The following is a 20,581-nucleotide window of genomic DNA, read 5'->3' on the forward strand; positions in this document are numbered from 1 at the left end:
ATGTGGACTTTACAGCAGCCAACACATCTATGGGATCAGCCAAAGACTTAGGTAAGAATACAGAGACAAGCTGGTTATCCTGAACGTTTCTAGTCACCTTCATATTGGTGAAGAGAAGTACTTCTGAGAGACATGAAGAGATGACAGAATTTAGGATACTGCACTGCATCACCAATGTAAGGTAAACATTTTTATATGGAATGCTTAAGCAATTAGTCAATCATATTACTAAATAATGATTTTGAGAACAGACTGAATTTGAAGCCATATGAAGCTGATGTGAGACCCACTAAACCCATACAATAGATTTCAATATATCGCAAGAACATCTATAAGCCTTGGTGCACATGACATAAAAAGATAAATTTAGGTAGCTTTTGATAAATAGCTGTGTAACAGTTCAATACCAAAGCAAACCAAACCAGTATGTAATACCATATCAACCTGCTGAAAGAACTAGGGTAGTGGAATATAAGGAAAAAAAAAAAGGTTAGAGAGAAAATCCCTGCAACTGTGAAAATTGAAATAAACCCCAGCAATGCTCACTTGAATATGGCCTGACAAAATTCTTACTTTCTCTACAAAGTGAAAGACATGCTTACCATTATCTTTGCTGCTGTTTTCTTCAATTGTCATTTGTTCTGCTAGCTCAGACAGCGATTCATCGATGGTCTGGCTTCCTCGCAAGGTTAAGGAAAGTCTTCTCTTAAATTTTTTCATTCTATCGATATTGAGTCTGGCTTAAGGAAGCCTGAAAACAAAAATAAATAACAAAAAGTGAGAAAAAATTAGTTAATCAGAAAATGAAGTTTAATTGACTGACATAAAAATGCAGAAGGCTAACAGAAAACTTGGGCAATATGCAAGTTATACTTAAAACAATATCCTTGAAGAAGAAAGACTGCTCTACTGGACTGAAGATGAGTGTTTTGAGAGGTTGATGTCCACACACTTTTGCAATTTTTATTTCTATTTGGAAAAAAAAGAACCTTTGGGTCTGTTTGGATTTTTTTATAGAAAACCAGCTAACTTCATAACCAATTTTATACTCTAATAATAAAGGAAACAGAAATCTGAAAACTAGATCAGTGTGTGCTCTGTGGCCTCCTCCACAGTGTCTTTCACTAATCCCACTAAGCAGAAGGAGACTGTAACCTCTTCTCTTTTTCAGCCCAATTTTTTATGATGAAAACTTACCAAACTCCTCTATATTTTACCCTTTTCACAAACAGAAGAAGGGGACAATGCTGAAAGTCTTAAAGACAAAAACAGTTCTCAAACACCATCCCACCTAGAGAAACAGGACAGCCAGGGTCTGGTAACAATGGCTAGAATAGATGTTCCTCCTACGAGTCAAGCAGTAGGATGGAGCTGGGAACAAAGCAGAAGGCACTTTGTCCCTGGAAAGTTGTAAGTAAACAAACCATAATAACAAAGGTACAGGTCAATAAACATGCTGCCATAAGTCTGAGCTGGTAAGTGAACTTTGTGGTGTGCCATACGTGTGCCCCTGCATAACCTGAAGCACAGTTCTGCCTCTCCTTACTCCATATGGACAGTTCACCCTTGATGTTAATTCTCACTAACTTATTCATCTGCTCATAGACTCCAAGAATCACATATGTAGTGTTCAACACAAGGACAGCACACTGAAGTCTGAAACGCTCATATATTTTTCCTCCCTCCCATGAGCTTCTTTGCCTTCCTAAATTCATAATTCACATACAAAATCAAATTTTCCTCAATGTTCTTATTTAAACAGAGAAATGCAACAAGTAGTATGCCAAAGATCCATATTTAATACCAAATTGTGAATACAATTTTATATTGACAGCATCCCATTAAGTACACATTTCAACAAACTTACTCTTTTTTAAGCTGCTTCATAATAAAAATGAGAACAAATTGGTAGAACAAATCTGAAAGTGGCTGCTGGTGGTAGCAGAATGCTTACATAGGCTAAACTTTCATAAGATTAGATTGTTTAGGACAGCAAGTAACACACTAGGGGTGGATAAAAGAAGACCTTTGGGATTCGAGCTCCAAAGTCTGAGACAAACAGTACAATCACTGGCAAAGCAACAGCTGCATCCAAGCGAAAGAGGTGGATTACAAAACAGGGTAACTAACATCTTAGACAATCACAGCTATTATAAAGCAGAATTATTCAGGCACGACGTAGAGATACATAGGAAGTAAAATATACTGCTGTAGATACAGTTAAGCCAGCAGTTTCTAAACTGCCTCTTTAATGCACTGCCGTATGTGCAATAAAGCCACACCTAAGTATGAATAATTTCACTCTTAAGTCAAAAGCAGGATATTCTTATTGTTAAGAAACTGCATTCAGATAGCAATCCAAAGGGAACATTTACTTTTCCTGTTTGGGACCAGGCTACAAAGATCTTTCTTACTTGAAACTGTTTTATTTGTGCATTCAAACTTTTTCAAAATAAATTGCCCATGTTTCTCTTAAAAGGTCGATTTTGTAAAAAAAATTGGAAGGACACATCATTTATGTGTAGTTTTACTCAATTCTCCCACTATGTTTTTTGAAACCTGCATCTTCCTACATGTATTATTCTCAAAAAAGGATACATGCAATTTTTAGCTATTTAATGCCCTAAAGCTACTTGACAGCACAACAATTTCTTTCCAATTTTCCACTTGGGCAGCAACTGAAAAAACAGGTGCCTTTAAAGGGAGACAGGCTGTTCCTGGCTTTTGATCCTGCAAGTACTTAAACCTACACAATTTTTTAATCAAAAAGAAGGTCTACTGCTGAAGAATATTACATATAAATTAACAGATATATGGATTAGAAAATCCAGGAAACATTCTAAACCTCAAGCTAATAAAAAAATTCAAAGTATTTTGTTAACTATAATTACAACATTTCTCCTGTTATGGCAGGGTTTCATGGAGTAATGAAGTACCATTTTTGCTAGCATTTGGAATTAATTCATGGCTTGATTTTCAAATAATTTAACAGTGAAAAGGAATGAGGAGTAGGAATCCACATGCGATGGAATGCTTTCTTCTATTGAAATGTATGTCAGCTTTTTAAAGAGAAAAGATGCTCACCGATATGAAACCAAATTTTTCTCCCTTAAGGCACCAGTATTCTTGCCAGTTCAGAATTGTAAAGAAGAAAAGGAAAAAAAAAAAAGGAAGTATTGACTAGTATTTAGCACTTAGAAATGTCCTCTTTTCAACTTCTTTATTCTCGTGGCCATGGTGGCAAAACAGGCTCAATCTTGGAAGCTTAAGACAAGACATCAGTGAACCGAGCTTTGAAAATACGATCCGTACAATCCAAAACTAACAGTGGTTCTCTAAAATGACAGCACTTTCATAGAAAAGTCCAAATTGTCTGATACTCATTTTTACTACTTAATAGCAGATGCATACTTCTTATCTCCCTTTAACAGTAAATCTAGTTTAAATCCAAAATGGAGTTACTTGATTAGTAATACACATGTAGAAGCAATGTTCCCCAAATTCTTAATGACTGTGAAAAGAATACAGTTATTTCTATATTTAGTTTTAGAACAGAGCCCACAGGCTTGACTATTCTATTCTGTAAACTTCTCTACTGTGAATAAGTCATACCCAAATCAAGTATTTCAGATGTCACAGTAGATAGATACATACACTTGAATGCAACTAATGCAAATTCTGGTCTCCTGCAGACAGAATGAGGACAAGCAATCTGATATGACACTATCTGATACAACCTACAAAAGCTGGCAGAGACATATTTGTTCAATCCTTATACTGATATGAAAAAAAGGAAGCAACACTGTATTAAAAGAGCTGCTGCTTCTTACAAACAATCTGCAGTCTAACCCTGAAAAACTTTTCTTTTTGTCTTTAAAAGTAATCCTTGAAAACAAATCTAAAATCTACCCTTTCTACTTTCCAACATTCACTGTCATTAACTCAGCTCACTTCACTAGTATTACACCCCCATCTTGAACCCAACATCTTTTAAAAAAGTGATCTTTATAATACCGTTCTGAAAACAAACTCCATTTTAAAAAATAATCCAGGTAAGACTAGATTTGAACAGGTGTGTTTTGGTTCACTTTCTCTGATTCACACCAATCCTTCCCATGATGCCTGAAGGACAGCGCTTGTCATTTAGCACACACATTTGTTCACAATACCCAGGCTGTACTGCAGACAGACATGAAAGCACCTTGATTCCAAAGCAGTAACTCAGCTAGATTCTGCACTCATACAGTCACCAAAATTCAGAGGCCTTACACTGCCAATCGCGAACATTCTCAAAAGCCTTTCCACTTTCTTCAATTTCCCTGACTCTTAGTTTCTAGGAAGTTAAAAAAGTAAGGCATTAAGATTTTCATACACAATTACTATGTGTGCTCAATCCGTGCAAGTTTAAACAAATTCAGTTAAAATTTTCAAAACCAATAAAGCTATTTAACACTTTAAATTTTAGTCAGTTTATTTCACAAAGGTCACAAATAAAAAAGCTCACTAAGATTTTGCTGATTCAAAGCCCTTTGAAGTCAAAGGGAACCTGTCCTTCAACTTCAATTAGCTTTGGATCAGTCTAAGTGCTGACTCCTCTATTTCCCTATATTGCATCGAGGTCCATCTACATAGAGATTAAGCATTTAAAAATTACTTTTACACTTAGATAGACACTGAAGTTGCAGCCAGACTGTTTTTACAGGCTGTTTTACAAGGCAGAGGTATTTTCAAAACATGTAAGGCAGTTCTTGTTCTAGAAAACTCACCTGTAAGACAAGAGCTGAAGTGGGAGGAAATTAGAGGATCAGATACCCTAACAACATGGATGCAGCACGGCCCTTAAAGATGGGTTAGAAAAGTATAGCTCAGGCAGAAGATGTCAAAGAAAACAGGTAACAGCACTGACTCCTTGTGTCAGAAAGAGAGGCCTGAAAAACTCAAGAGTGCTGCAAACAGTATTAATTACAAACAGAAATAGGAAAACACCTGTCAAGGATATTGTCCCCTTATTCTAAAAGGAAAACCAGCTTTCCACTCTGTTAAACTGTTCTCAATCTACCTGAATTTAAAAAATAAACACAGCCATTGACATCAGTATGTTGCACATCAAACACAGAGTAAACTATTAATTACGCTAATGAGAAATATATGGATAATTTATCTAAGATAATGAACAACCAGTTTGAGCACTCATAAAATTCACATAGAGTACAGATGTACCTCCTTACAACCACAATTCTACTCTACAAGAATGGATTACAAATATGGAATTTTAGTTATTGCATTTTTTGTATTTGTCTCAACTCACATTTGTTTGCATCAGCGAAAAAAATTTTCTACTGCATTTTTCCACACTTGGCCTTTGGAAGCAACACGAGAATGGTCAACTAGACTCTCTTGTCAGGAGCACAGCTACTAAAAAATTACTAGCTTTATGCTGCATTGGGTCAAAGAAATGACATAGTACAGATATAAGCGACACCTGACAAACAAGGCCTTTATTACTGATGAAAGAAAACTGTGAAGCCAAAATACCTCAGCTTAGTCTGACCTCCCCAGTGCAAAAAGGGCAAAAGGACCCTCACAGCTTTTACCTTTATGAGTAATATTCAATATGGAACTAAACTTTCCCAGTGAAGCCCTTTTTTATGTACTTACAGAATCACAGCCAAACAATTACTCAAAATGGGAGGTACAAAGGTATTTACAAAGGTGAATTTCTTATATGAGGATAGTCTTACTAGTTAATATAGGCAAATAGGCTCCCCCCTAAGTGAATGAGAGCATCTATATTCAGCTCCTGATCTAGATCATCAACTGGAAGAACCACTCCAAAGAGAGGAAATACACAGAAATTACCCTGTCCTAATTTAATTTTAAATATGAATACTTTTCCTTATCTTCATGCCCCTCCCCCCCAATCCCTTTGCCTTTAAGAAATAATGAAGGACACAAATTAGTACAAGGGGTTTGTAGGTTTTTTTTTAATTAACCTTTTAAGTAAAAAATATATATTTAACATTACTACAGGCATATTTCATTATGCTACTGGTACTGAATTTAAAACACTGAAAACCACCAAATTTGCCGAAAAGATCAAATTTTGCAGTCCTTTCATGTCCTATGCTTATCTTCCTTCTCTGGACTCAAAAAGCTTTGCTTAGGTAACCACAGCAAGTTTACATTCTTTAAAATGTAGAGATGTATTTGCTCCCACCTAGATTCAAGCAATATCAAACAGCAAAATCTACAGAGATGTACTCTTTGATAGATCTCCCTGGATTAAATATGTCATACTGATTAATAACTCCTTGTTAATTATCAAAGGCTCTGTTCTCTCAACTGCCAAGTGAAAAAACACAGTATGAGTCTGGTTAAATTGGCTGACATTTAAGCCAAGAAAACAAATGAGCTGACTGGCAAAGCTTCTACACTTGCTGTCAGACCCATAAACTGAAAGGCTCTTTCTGTTGAAGGGGAAAGCAAAAACTAAAAGGTTACACGGATGTAACATAAATATTACCAGACAGTCACAGAACTTCAGCTCTCGAAAGATGTAATGAGCACTGGAAACCAAAAGCAATATCTGTAATTTTTAAAGCTTTGATTAATAATCATAAAGCCTTAATAGAGCATTCAGGAAAAAAATATTTTCAAAAAAGAATTGTGCACACAGTGCTTGCTGCTCCCTAATACTCAGATTATTTTAGCAATAGATTTACAGTGTTGCACTATCACTTCTGAGACAATCTTCCTTAGTCTTGCAAACAAGCAAGTCTTTGGAGGAACATGGAGCAGAAAATTCCTTCTAGGTTCAAGAAGACAATGTTGGTTCTAAGACTGAAAAGCATCTGCAATCTTTTGTGAGCCTGAGCAATTGTGTCAATAAAAGGCACAGTTTTCAAGGCTGCTTTGGTTTAAATCCATCCCAGTTCAGGCCCCAAATCAAACAATCTCACACCAAAGAATCTTCTCCCAAACTCCAGTAGCTCTCAGAACTCCAGTAGCCCAGAACCCCAGTCCTCTAAGCATCTGAACTCCCACACCAGAGCCTTCAACATTTGCTTCTTATTGTGCTAGCAAAAAAGTTCTACTTACAGCCTGAGACCTAAGGCAATGAAAAGCTTTCAACTTATTTTGAGATTCTTGAATCAAGCACTAAGAGATAAAGACATCAGAGTAATATAAATTGAGATAAAATCTAAAGACACACCTGTTTGGATGAACAAAGAACAAGGCTATAAGTTTCTAAGCAAGACAAAAAAACAGTTTGGCGTTTTTCTCTTAGAACAGAAATTAACTGCACTGAGGAAGGTGTTGAGAAAACCTTATGATGGAAATTAACCACCAAGTGAGAACTCATCCCAGGGAAAAAAAAAAAAGTTGTTAAGACTGCACACAAATTGAAGACTGATATAAAAAATTAGTTTTCTGGCTCACAATTTTTCTTCCAAATGTCTAATATTTGGTTTATTGCTTCTTGAACCTCTATACAGGTTCTGTATAGTGTGAACACAAAAAACCCACATCAAGCAACCCAGAAAGTCCTGACAGTAATGCAAATCAGGCAAGTGTAAAATCAGACCTTTCCATAATTACTGCATGTACAGCTCTATGCCTAAGAATAATATCAAAGAGCCATGAACGGTTTAAAATCAACAACTCGAGATGCATTTCTCTTACACTTCTGCGTACATGCAGAAGACAAAAAACAAAAACAAAACCAAACAAAAAACCAAGCTAGGAAAAACAAACTCTCTCACAGTAATTGACTGGTTTTGAATTTTTTTTTCTTAAGGAGGAATGATGTAGCAACAGAGGAAGAATTTTCACTTAGTGAATTAAGAGACCAATAAGCATCATGGTACAGAACACATTCTACAGCATTGATGAGATATATGCATATCTTCCTAACAGATAACAGGCCACATAGAAGATCCGATACACTGAAGGCATTACATAGAAACACAAAACAAGACATTAAGACAAAAAATGGTATGATGAAATGGACATTTTTGAAACATTTAATGCCTAAGATATATCGGCCTCTTCTGTATTCTGTGTTTTTCTAGAGATTTCTGATGATAATAATACTGTCAACAGTATAACTACTAGTCCTGAAATAACAGAGACATAAAATAACTTGGCCACAACTAAGAAAGCATCTACTGACAGAAACAACAGCCTAGAACAGTTTCTTATAGTCAGGCTGACTAAGTTTAACAGCCGCACTGTGATATTTCAAAGGTAATTCCAAAGGAGCAGTAAATAAAATCAATCTTGCAATAAATCATCTTTGAACTATGGTTCAAAAATTTATTTGAATTCATGAACATCTTCTACCCAAACTTATAAACTTCTCTGATTCGGTATTTTTTTAAAACTTACGAATTACTGTCTTTTCTTCCCTTCTCCAATCCTGTCATCGGTACAACTTCAGAGATTCCTCAGTAACAGAAAATCTCTGAACAGTAAGTCAATTCCAATATTTCCCTACTTATTAATTTTTACATAGCAGTCAAAATTGTCCCAGCATGGCACCAATTTGTTCTGTTACAACGTTCAGACAAATGTCTTTCTGAAGTGTTCAGGCTGCCATTTAATGGTCAACCTAATATGCACACATGGATCATTTTAGTATTCATTGCCAAGGATACGAAACATGTAAAATACTATTCCTAATACAATTGATTATTTAGCTGACAACCTAGGAAAGAAAGAAGAGTTTTAACATATGTTTTGCCAGGCAGCTTTGCAAATAGCTGTGTTGGCAACAAGGTGGTGGCAGTATGCCCTACAAAGCAAGAGAGGAAAGCATGAGGCTGCTTAAGCCAATTTAGTAACTGCACAGAAGTAGAGTGCTGATCATTAGTGAACATCAAATCCAAGGTAAGGCTGTCCTTACAGGGAGAACTATGATAGAACTGTTGTGTGCCAGAAAAATAGCCTGAAAAACTGCAGTTTTGCCTAAAGCCTATTTATCTTAGCTAAACAAAACCTGGGATCTGAAATAAAAGCAATCTATGAACAAAATAAAGAACGACAGCAAATGCTGTTAAGGGAAGATGAAAGGGGAAAATAACAAATGGATAGGAAATTAAGTAAAGCAGAAGTGCCTTCTTCCACTGCAACAAGCTCCGGCCACTATGATTCCCACCACAATAACTACATGCAGATTCTTCTTCTGTCTTACTCCTGGCACCAACATCCTGCTCCCAAATTAAATCTCAACAGGTGACAGCCTCACAACAGGTATTTTTCATCGTTCAAGAAGCCAGGAAAAAGACAAAAAAGGTATGAATTTATTTAAATACACCAAAAAAGGCAACTGCCATACATCAAGCTGTCAGAACTGTCACTGTTGGCTCAAGAACAAGAACTCTACATGCAGACTAACAGATACTAAGATTCAAGACCTCTCAGTATCACTTGATGTTCCTTTTCTTTGCCTGAGCAGATCATTCTTCCCTGCATGTCTTTAACACATAATCTTATGTATTCCTCTTCCTGCAAGTAACTGAGGCTGTCCAGAAAAAGGTTCCCAGATTCTGAAACTAAGCAGAACAATGAAATTACCACTATATAATCTGGGCAACTCTGGTTAATCAGTTTGAGAAGCCACTCCCCTCCTAGACTGAGCAAACAGTATAGCACATCAAAGGACGCTTGCTCAAACTTCACATTACCTCCTTTCAGTATAAACAACTCTCTACCTGAAGGGATCCAAGCAAGTTTTTTGGACCTTGAACAGAGACCAGAGAAAGATTAAGAAACAACAACAAAAAGGTTATATAGAACTGAGTCAGTGACAATACTTCCATCTTGACTCATTAGAGGAGACAAACAGCAACCACTAAAATAGAAAATTGTCTATCTGCAAGTAAATGTCAGACCAGTAAGATAGTATTAGTGTATAGGAAACCTTGGAAAGTAACAAGTATTAATGTCAGTCAATTACCTTAAACCCGACAGTAATAATTAGGAAACACAACCTAAAGGACATATAGTCTTCAAATTTATTTTTAATAGAATTATAAAAAGGTAAAATAGCTGTGACTAATGCTAGGCAAGCAACACTGAGACAATCAACAAAAGCAGAAATTCTCTAGGATCCTCCTGCAAGCTACATTTTAAAGGCAGAGTAAGAACAGATGTATATTTTACTAAAAAATTTCTGTTAAGAAACAGTCAAAGAATCAAACAGCATGTACAGAATATTGTTTCCAAATATATATTTGTCCTGGGCAGACACATTTGCCCTCTTTTGTTTCTCAGGCAGAAAAAAGAAGTGAAATTTTATATTCATCTTCAAAATAATTTCTTCCAAACTATAAACACTATCATTGTTCTGATTTTAGGGCCTAATGCTTACATAGTCTCATCCTGGCAAGGACAAACAGTGAGCCAAACCCTTGCACAGCAAACTACTTTCCATTCTGGGTGTTAATTGGGTAGCAGAGGCTGATACTGCTATTACTGTCAATGATCTGGATAAAGCTTCCAAACTCTAAGATTTGTTTTACCAACAGAAAATGTTTTATAAAAAGGTAAATTTAAATTTTTGCCTCTACATAGACTCAAATTCCCTACTGAATCTTACTTCAGTATCATATAATTTTATACTCTAATAAAGATCAAAACTGAAAATAAATATTTCACTTGGAGAAGTACTGGAGCAGTTTTGCTGTAAAACTCCATGGGAGGAAAAAAATAACCCTGTTATTATAATGTCACCTGATGACATAACTCTCAAATTAGTCCAGTTGAGTGAGAATGGCTTGGGTTGGAAGAGACCCTCAAAGGTCATCCAGTCTAACATCCCTGCAATAAACAGAGACATCTGCAATAAACAGAGACATCTTCAACTGGACCAAGCTGCTCAGAGCCCTGACCAACCTGATGGTGCACTTCCAGGGATCTACCATCTCCCAGGCAAACCGCTCCAGTGTTTAACCACTCTCAGAATAAAAAATTTCTTCCTTTTATCCAGTCTGAATCTTATAGTTTAAAAGACTCTGAAATTCTAATCTAAATTTAATAATCTAATCTAATTCTAAATCTGAATTCTTTTAGTTTAAAACCATTATCCATTGCCCTATCATAATGGGCTCAAGGACTATTTGGACCACTACCACTCTACAACGACAGAGACGGCCAATTCCTTCCTCCCTTTCCTACTACATTCCTTCAGAAATTTTGTTGCCATAGTGCTTTTTTCTTTCTGGAATCTATGTGCTGGGAAGAAGAGACATGAAGACAATCCACGCTACAGCAGCACTAACATTCAAAACTAATAAACCAAGTGTAAGAGCAACAGATGTTACCTTAGTAATTTTTTTTTTTTTAAATCTACTTGGTTTTTTGTTCCTTAGCCTCCTTTGGAACACCCTGGTTGGTTTTCCCCCCTGTATTCAACCCTTAAATATATAGAACAAAGTCCAACTGACATCATCTGTCATCTCATAGAGTAAAATACCATGTTTAGACTGATATAACAGAAGGCCTGGTGCTTTAAAAGTTTGGAACATGCTACTCTTTCACCAAACTACTATTTCTATGTCCAGTACTTGAGCTGATCTTGAACTACACAGTTCAACAGCCTTGAAAAACAGTATCCTTTTGCAAAATAATCTTTAAAATAATATCACACACATTCTAAGGGAAGCTTGTATTTGCGTTACCGCCCAGGTATGCTGCCTTTCAACATACCAAAGCATGCTGAAGAGTAGCCGGAAATCTTCCCATTGCAGTTTGTTTCCATTTCGTAACTAGGATCCATAAGCTTGAAATTAAACAGTCCAAGAAGCTTCTAGTTTTCACTTGTAGTACTTGTAATTCAGATTTATAGCTTTACACTCTTATAAATTAGTCTACATTACTATTTAATAAAAGGAACCCAAGAGAAGACCTTCAAAGGAACACGCCATCTGTCTCTTTAGTAAAGCATAAAATAATCAGGTGCTACCATACTGAAATTTATGTCATGCATCTTGAATACAGTTTCAGCACAACACCTGATAACCACATCTACCTTTAAAGTAAATAAAGCAAGCTATGTGTTTTTATTAAGAAATACTAACTACACTTGCTTTTAAAGAAGGTTTCTTAACTAAAAACCACCAAACATTTAAGATTCTAGTTATGCAATGATTTTTTATTATTTCACTCTTACATTCTGATGAAAACTTAAGAATAAAAATCTGTCAGACTGTTGCCATGAAGTGAGTCTTACATTTTTTATGTCCCCGGGACTCAATGTTTTTAATACACTTTTGTAACAAGACTTGAGAATGAAACTTCTCATTAGCTGAATGGTAAACCAGAATGGCAGAGGCTTCCCCTAGTAAAGGCACTAAAACTGTTAACTGAAGTAAACTATAGGTTTGCTTCACAGAGAAACAAGATACACATGCCCAATTAGGAAATTTCATGCTTGTATTTAGTAACAGTAAGCAAACCTTGCTAGTTACAAAGAAAGAGTGGTTTTAAGGAAGGCTGGGTCATAGCAACCATGCAACAGGGAAATAAAAAACTGAATTTTCTGTCTGCTGAACGTTGCATGCTTCCTTCTGTTGAACTGTTGACATGCACTCTCCTTTCTGCCATTTCTGATTTTAATCTCATGAAATAAACCATTGGATTGCCAACCAATATGCCACCTAAAGGTATATTGTATATTCATACAGCAAATGAATTCAACTTTTTCTTCCCAACGTGGTTCACATTATATAGGTACTATCGCTAACAGTAATCCTCTAAGCATTACCATTTCTTGCATCAAAATGATTCACTGGAACAAGCCATACCCTTTGACCAAATTTACTGGAATTGAGCAAAATCTGAGGTTCTACTTCCAGATCTTGTTACTTTAAATGTATTGAATTTAGAAATTTCACTTAAAAAAATACTAGTCAGACATCAGTTGTCTGGCTAAATCTCATGGACTCTTTTTAAAAACATTCTTATTGTAATTTCAAACAATTGGGACAATGTCATTCTAAATGTATTGGGATATTTCTATCTTTTATTCCACACCAATGCTAAAACTTACAACAATGTTTCTCCAAGGTCCATCTCTGAACACAGTATGTCCCTAGCACAGGTTACAAGGAACACTTCTTGAAGGGATTTTTACCAGGGTATTTAAATGAACTTTAGATTTAATCTAGGGGGTTCCCAGCTCTTCAAAATGATTGTTATTGTCTCTTCAGATTCTTCTTTCACTATGATGCCATGGTGACTACAGATTGTAAGACATCTACTTTTAGGTTTTTTAATTCAGTTGGAAATAGAATTCACCACAGAACAAAAACAACATTGTGATACAGTAAGACAACGAATGTTTACAAAAATCCTTTCAGAAATTCTGAAAAGTTGTTTTTAGAGCAGCCATGAGGGGAAGGACTTGGGAATGTGAGTGAATGAGAGACTCAATGAGTCTTGTCAATGTGCACTAGCAGCCCAGAAAGCCAACTGTACCCTGAGATGTATCCAAAGCAGTGTGGCTGGCAAGGCAAGGAAAGGCAAGGCAAGGGATTTTCCCCCTCTGTTCTGTTCTGCTCTGCTCTGGTGAGACCTCATCTGGAATGTTGCATCCAGTTCTGAGGCCCCTGCCACAAGGAAGATGTAGACTTGTTGGAACAAGTCCAGTGAAGGGTCACCAACATGACCAGAGGGCTGGAACACGTCTCCTGCCAGGAAAGGCTGAGAGAAGAGAAGGCTCTGGAAAGGCCTTTTAGTGTGTTCTAGTACATATAAGTGACCTACAAGACCTACAAGAGAGCTTGAGAGTGACTTTTAGCAGTGGCATGCATTGATGGGACAAGGGAAAATGGCCTTATAGCTGAAGGAGAGTAGATTTAGATTAAACAGTCCAAAGAAATTCTTCAAGGGTGGTGAGGCAGTGGAACTGGTTGTCCAGAGAACTTGTGGACCACCTCCGGAAGTGTTCAAGGCCAGGTGGGATGGGGCCTTGAGCAATCTGGTCTAGTAGAAGGTGTTCCTTCCCACAGCAGATGGGCTGGAACTAGATGATCCTGAATGTTCCTTCCAACCCAAACCATTCTATGATCCTACAGAATCAAGAGAGCTTTAGATCTTCACAACTTAGCGATCTCTATTGTTGGAAGTAGCGTCCAAAATGAAACTATTTATCATGAATAAAGATCAAATAGACAGAAACTGTTATGTGGGTATGAAGTATTTCCCTTCTGAATTCATTAGCTTTATTAAGAAAAGAGCAGTAGAAGAAACTTGAAGATGGCAGCAGATGTGGTAGGCATGAAGTTCCTTCTGTCTGATGAATTGCAGTAGAAGCATAATCACCTTTGCTTTATACAAAAAATACAAAACATACTCAAGTTAATGAAAGTGAAGATGGTTCCCAAGAAACAAGATTAGATTTGCTAAATTAAACAGGGCTTGCTAAAAAAAAAAAAAAAATCCAGAGAATACTGCTACTGAAACCAACCAAACAAAAGAAACTGAGCAAAATCTCAAATAAAAATCTTTGAAGGCGGCAAGCAACTAAGTAAACATAAAAGAACTGCACAGATTATAATGTTCTAAACACAATCCTAACCTCATTGTGACATCCACTTTAACAGCTCAACCTGTACTTTGCAGTCCACATTATAATTTATATAAAAGCTACTTCAATTGTCTCTTCAGCTTATCAATTTCCAATTCCATTATAGCATATAAGCTACTGAAGAGAAGTTATGTCCTATCACTATGCAGTGAAAAAAAAAAAAAGAATCACATATTTTCATTGTTAGTATCGTACCAATATTTAAACATTTACTAAAAAAGACTGTGAAGCAGTACAAATTTTTTCTTGTTAGGAAAGTTACTCTGGAATCTACAATTTAAAAAACCGCAATTAAAAAAGTTCTAAAGCTAAAAAATATATTGCTAGACATATATTGCAACTACAGCACCAGAGAATGAAGTTTGAGCAAGGAACTGCAAGGAGCAATAAATGACAGATGCAAACTGAAATGATAAGCAAGGAGAAAGTGAAGTAGAGAGAAGACTCATAAGGTATCAAAAAAGCAGTGTGAAAAAAGAACTAGAGTAAGCTGTATGCAGCAAGTTCTCTCACCAACAAAGACAGAAAGTGACGGAGATTTGATCTACATTTCAAGACAGTAAACGGGGTGCTAGGCTGCTAAATAACCAGATCAAAAGCCCACACATTCACATGATGCACAGCACTAGAGTTTTCCAGCTTTTCTGTATGAATTTGTTCAAAACACTCTAAGCGTAACTCTGTTTCAAATCTACGCTGAACAGAGGATCAACTGTGCTACCACAGCCACCACAAAGCTGAAAAGCAGCATTGTTGCATGCTCTGATCAAGTCAACAGAAGTGTTATTATTTGCTTACACTTGATCTGGATCAAGTTTGCACTGATGGGTGATCCTGCAGGGAGAGTAATGAACAATTCCACTATTGCGGGAGGTGCAGCTGGCAGCTGAGGTACAGGAGCCCATTAAAGAGAGAGCTGTACTGACAGCTTTCCAGAGTAGAACAGCAACCACAAAACCCTATGGCTCCCTGAGCAGCCTTATTTCACACATCAAAGAAACAAGGATTTGCAAGAAGTCCACTGATGAGTTCATATTCTTATTTTGTATTTTGTTTTAAAAAATCTTCTCCACTAAATAAAATTTTTTCCTCTTTTTTATTTCTATTGTTGACTTAATTACTCTCCCACTGAAGCGATTAAAACTCCAATCAACTTCCCTAAGAACCATTAGAACAACCTAAACCACCTCAGACTAAAAGCCTTGCTTTAAATTTCATTTGCAAATGGAACTTTTCAAAAGTTTCCATCAGGTCATGAAATTTTATTGTAAAACATGAAATTCTGTTTTCCAAATCTTTACTTTCCCATTTCTCAAGTGTTTTCAAGGAAAAACAAGTTCAAGACTCACTTCTAAGTTTCAGGACTAAGATTATCTTTAAACTAAGCCTCTCTCTTAGAGAGAGACTCTTGCATAGGAGCAAGAATTGTTCAGTCAAGATACCAGTTTCCTCTTTACTGTGACAGTGTCATAGATTTTGCTTTTTATTTAACTTAAAAAAAATAGTCAGAGTCTACGAAGTGTCCAGCCTCAAGAGGTTGCTTCTTCAGAAATCACTCCTAAGAAGGTCACAAAAGACTTAAGGACAAAGTCTAGGCTAGTTTGTAGTTATGAAGTCTTCTTATAAAAATAATGCAAGAGAGAATAAAAGTAATAATATATCTTCATGCTATTGAAAAATATGTTAATGATTTGCCTCATCTAATTAGTGAACCCTTAAGTGCCCAAGTCAGGTTTTAAGCTTTAAAAGGGAATGGCACTCAAGATCTCCAGTACTTCAAAGATCGCTGGTTTTCTTTACTGACCACAGGAAGCCTTAAGTCAATGCAGTGTTACTATCCCTTAAAAATAATCTGAACATTTAGTCAAAGGAATGATGACTACTGATACCACAGAAATTGATCTCATTCCTCAGAGACACAAATATATTAAGTAAGCTCCAGTTTGGTATGCTCTTCATTTATTCCATCCTCAAAAAAAGTGTGATGAAACAAGAAGTCGGGCCTTGGGAAACTGAAGTAAAGAATAAACTCTAAAAAGATTTATCAAAAGTCTTCAAAACCCACAGAGGAATCTTGTTTTATTCAGAAATAAGGTAATATTCAAAATGGTTTTTTAACAGAATTGTAACTCATCTCCTGCAGGTAAACCAACAACAATTTCTTTTTCAGAAAGAACGAAAGACAGAGCTGATTTATGAGGATGCCAGAACAAAACCAAAAGCCAACTCTTACACAGAGTAAGAAACACAGAAGTATGCAAAACTCTTACTTACACTGTCTAGGTAAAATTTTCCATGTGTACTGCAAACAAATTTACTGGTTTTGGTAAATCAGATATATTTTAAAGCAAAGGCATAGCACTTGAAAGGTATTCAGTTTTAATATCATGTATTCTTTTGCTCTTGAACAGTTTGCTCTGAAAAATTAATTCTTCTAGTCTGTTTTTAAAACTAGACTTCCTTGCCTGCAGAATTAATGTACTCCTTTAAACTACGAAGATCACTAGCCAGACATGACTCTGCCATCTGTTGTCCAGTCCTTTACCTTAGCCAACTTAAATTTCATGGAGAAGAACCTACTCGAAGTAAAAATACTGGTGTGTTATTATTTCTAACTGTCTTGTATGCTGCAAAACAGTTCCTTAAATTTAAGAGAACTATGACTCAGCCAATTTGACAGGAACATTTGTTATTTTACATAATTTCAGCATTGTCCCAGTGCTATTTATAACTGGTTTTGAAGCAACTACAACTAAAATTTCTGATACAATAAGCTACTGCAAGGAATTTTCGTTTGACTCCATAAAATATTATATACATATGTATACACGAACAGTTGTACAACAGCACACTGCTTAAGCATACATACTAGAATTCACTTCTTGGAAGCAAGATTGATTCTTCTTTTCTATGAAAAGCAATACACTACAGCAAAGGGCTGTATGGCCATCACTGATGATTTTTCTGCTTACTTTTGCTATGCTTCATATTTTATAAAAATATTTTAACTTCATCAAAGGAACATGACAACTTGGAAATAAATGCATTATTAATGAAGGCACAGTAATTTGAAATATTTGCAGTACTTGATTCTAATATATATGAGCAGGCATGGCTAAACAACAGACGGAAATAATATGTAGCAGTATAGACACACTAACAAACCACTTGATCCCTGGAAGTGTACGGTCTCACCATTTTGCCACAAATGGACAAATTTAACAAGAAAAATATTAGCACGGAAAAAATTGTAACTTCACTGCACTTAGATGCCCACTAATGAAAAGTATGCCATCAAACACAGTACTTCTGGAAAGAAAATAATGTAAACAATGTATCCAAAAGTTAATCTTCAAAGAAAGATTTGCTCTGGATAACCGCATATACATCAATCCTCAGTTCCCTGTAGGGATCATTTAACTCATCCAGTAAACAAACTGGGATTCAATGCTAGGATCAAAGTTTTCAAGGAACTGTAACACGTTCAAAAACATGTTCAAAATAGTTACAGATCAAAATCAAACAAAGAACAGTATGAAGTGGTCAATAAATCAACACTACAAAAACATACTAATTTTTCCAGACAATTTTCAGGATTGCTTATCTAGCTACAAATTCAGCTACTTGTCCAACATCAAAGCATAAAATATGAATGTTCTTTTAGAATCCATTTTTTCCATATTTCCCCCCATTATCTAATCTATGATTATTTTATCTTTTTAATAGGATCAACAAATATTAAAGCCATATTTAGAATTACAGAACAGGCCATTCTATGATTCTATGAATCTCAGAATTGTTTGGGTTGGAAGAGGCCTTAAAAATTATCTAGCTCCAACTCCTCTGCCATTGGAAGGGATACCTTTCACTAGACCAGGTTGCTCAAAGCCCCATCCAGCCTGACTTTGCACGCTTCTAGGAATGGGGCATTCACAGCTGCTCTGGGCAACCTGTCCCAATACCTCACTACCCTCACAGTAAAGAATTTCATCCCAATCTCATCTAAAACTATTATCAATTTTAATCCATTCCCCCTTGACCTGTCACTACATGCCCTTACAAACATCTCTCCATCTTTCTTGAGGTCTCCCTTCAGGTACTGGAAGGCTGCAATCAGGTCTTCTCGGAACCTCTTTTCCAGGCTGAAAAATCCCAATTCTCTCAGCCTTTCCTCGCAGGAGAGCTGCCCCATCCCTCCTCTGGACTTGCTCCAACAGCTCCATGTCCTTTCTGTGCTGGGACCCCAGAGCTGGATGCAGCCCTGCAGGGGAAGTCTCACCAGAGCACAGCAGAGGCAGAATCCCGTTCCTTGTCCTGCTGGCCACACTCCTTCGGATGCAGCCTAAGGACACAGCTGAAGTTCACATCTTGCTATTTTAACAACGGAAGAAAGCAAATGCATTTTACAGGCACTCCTGGTCTGAGCTGGATTCCACTATGATGGACACCGCTCAGAAAAGTATTTTAGAATCTTGAGTGTGCCTTAGGGGTAGCGAAGTTTTTTTGTGTGTTCATCTTTTCCCCTTCTTTTTTTCTTATTTTAATGAAAGCATCAAAAAAGGAAATTGTGAAGGCTCTTGAAACTTGCGTGCAAGTTAAATCTGGCAGTGAAGTAAAAACTAGAACAAAAAACCCCAGTGAATAACCCACCAACCTTTCAAGTAAAATGAGGAAGAACATTGACAATGGATTTAGTCTCTCAGACCTCCATGATCTCTATAGAAAAATTCCCATGCTTAAGACAGTCTTGTTTTTTAACTGCATGTGTTTACAGTACCATGAGTGCCTTTACAAAATCCACACCACTAAGCCAGCATCATTTAAAAATACCCTCCTTATGTAAGAGTACTTTAATATGCATTTCTGCTGTTTAGCTTACTGTTCCTTGTGTGCCAAAGCTTATTTCTGATTGCAGTAGATAGGCGAGGGATTAAGTTCAGAAGGTAACATTTCTGGATATAAAGAAAAAGATGTAGTCAAAGAAGCAAAGCCAAAATGAAGATTTGAAATAAAAAGAACAAAACACTAATCTGTGAGAAGCTCTTACTGAAAGCATCAGAAATTGACTACTCTCTCTCTACTACTTAAATCTTGACAAATATTTCTAGCCTTTTTTCCCCCTTTTAGCTATGATTCTAAAAATTCCCACTTTCATGCTAGCCTAGTTTCTTCAAACACCAGATAGAAATTTTTATTAGAAATAAAAGTAACCAAAATAGCACAATTACAAATGCAAAAACTGCCAAAAAATGGTAAGAATTTCACAGATCTATTTTTAAAGTTGAGAGATGCTAAGCGAATTACGTAGGAAATCTTACCCTTTTCAGGATATACAGGAAACACACAAGAAATTATATCATTTTTCTCAAGTTCCCAAACTTGAGTCAGGTAAATTATTGTAAAGAAGAGCTGAAGATATAGCAAAGATATACACAATCAAATTATTTTGAAAAATATAGATCACATTTGATTTCATTTTTTTCTGGTGAAAATATGTAACTTGCAATTCTAACAAACTGTAACTTAGCAAATTTGAAATATTCAATCAATTTATCAACCAACAAAATCTTCAGCCCAAGTCCTCATTTCCACAAATCAATAATTATCATATAGTCTGGAAAATCAACAGAAATGTGTTAACATTTCACCTTAACCTTAAAATATGAGTTTTCTGAATACAAATAAAAACAAAAGAAACCTAACAACGCACAACACAAAAATGAGTACTTTTTTTTCCCTCTCTATTTTTGGCATTATTTGTCTTTTCTATATAAACATATATAAATCTTGCCATTAGACTGCCAATATGAAAGTCAACTAAAACTAAAACTTGTTATGCTTTTGGACACTGTTGTCTAGAGAAAAACAAAATAACCAAGCTAACAAATAAATAAAGAAGAAAAATGCAAAAATGGCTTCCTGAAAACCAATTACTTGGCTTTCCAGACTGGGGAGAGGAGAGGGAAGAAAAAAAAAAAAGGCTGGGTTTGC

The 20,581-nt window shown here is 36.1% G+C and overlaps 1 protein-coding gene across 6 annotated transcripts in view; it reads right to left on the reverse strand.

The window, feature by feature from the left end:
* The window catches only part of CDK17 (cyclin dependent kinase 17), a 92,803-nt gene that overhangs the window by 55,687 nt on the left and 16,535 nt on the right, over positions 1–20,581 (reverse strand). For 5 of the 6 annotated variants that reach the window (XM_084205324.1, XM_084205319.1, XM_084205323.1 and 2 more), the window contains exon 2: positions 603–751. In XM_084205324.1, the coding sequence (XP_084061450.1) occupies positions 603–720 (118 nt within the window). In that variant the 5' untranslated portion in view covers positions 721–751. Of the gene's footprint in view, positions 1–602; positions 752–19,469; positions 19,489–20,581 lie in introns of those variants that run through there. The other variant, XM_084205322.1, reaches the window with a different exon arrangement.

Source organism: Fringilla coelebs (assembly GCF_963513975.1).
Source record: "Fringilla coelebs genome assembly, chromosome: 5".
NCBI classification, from domain to species: domain Eukaryota; kingdom Metazoa; phylum Chordata; class Aves; order Passeriformes; family Fringillidae; genus Fringilla; species Fringilla coelebs.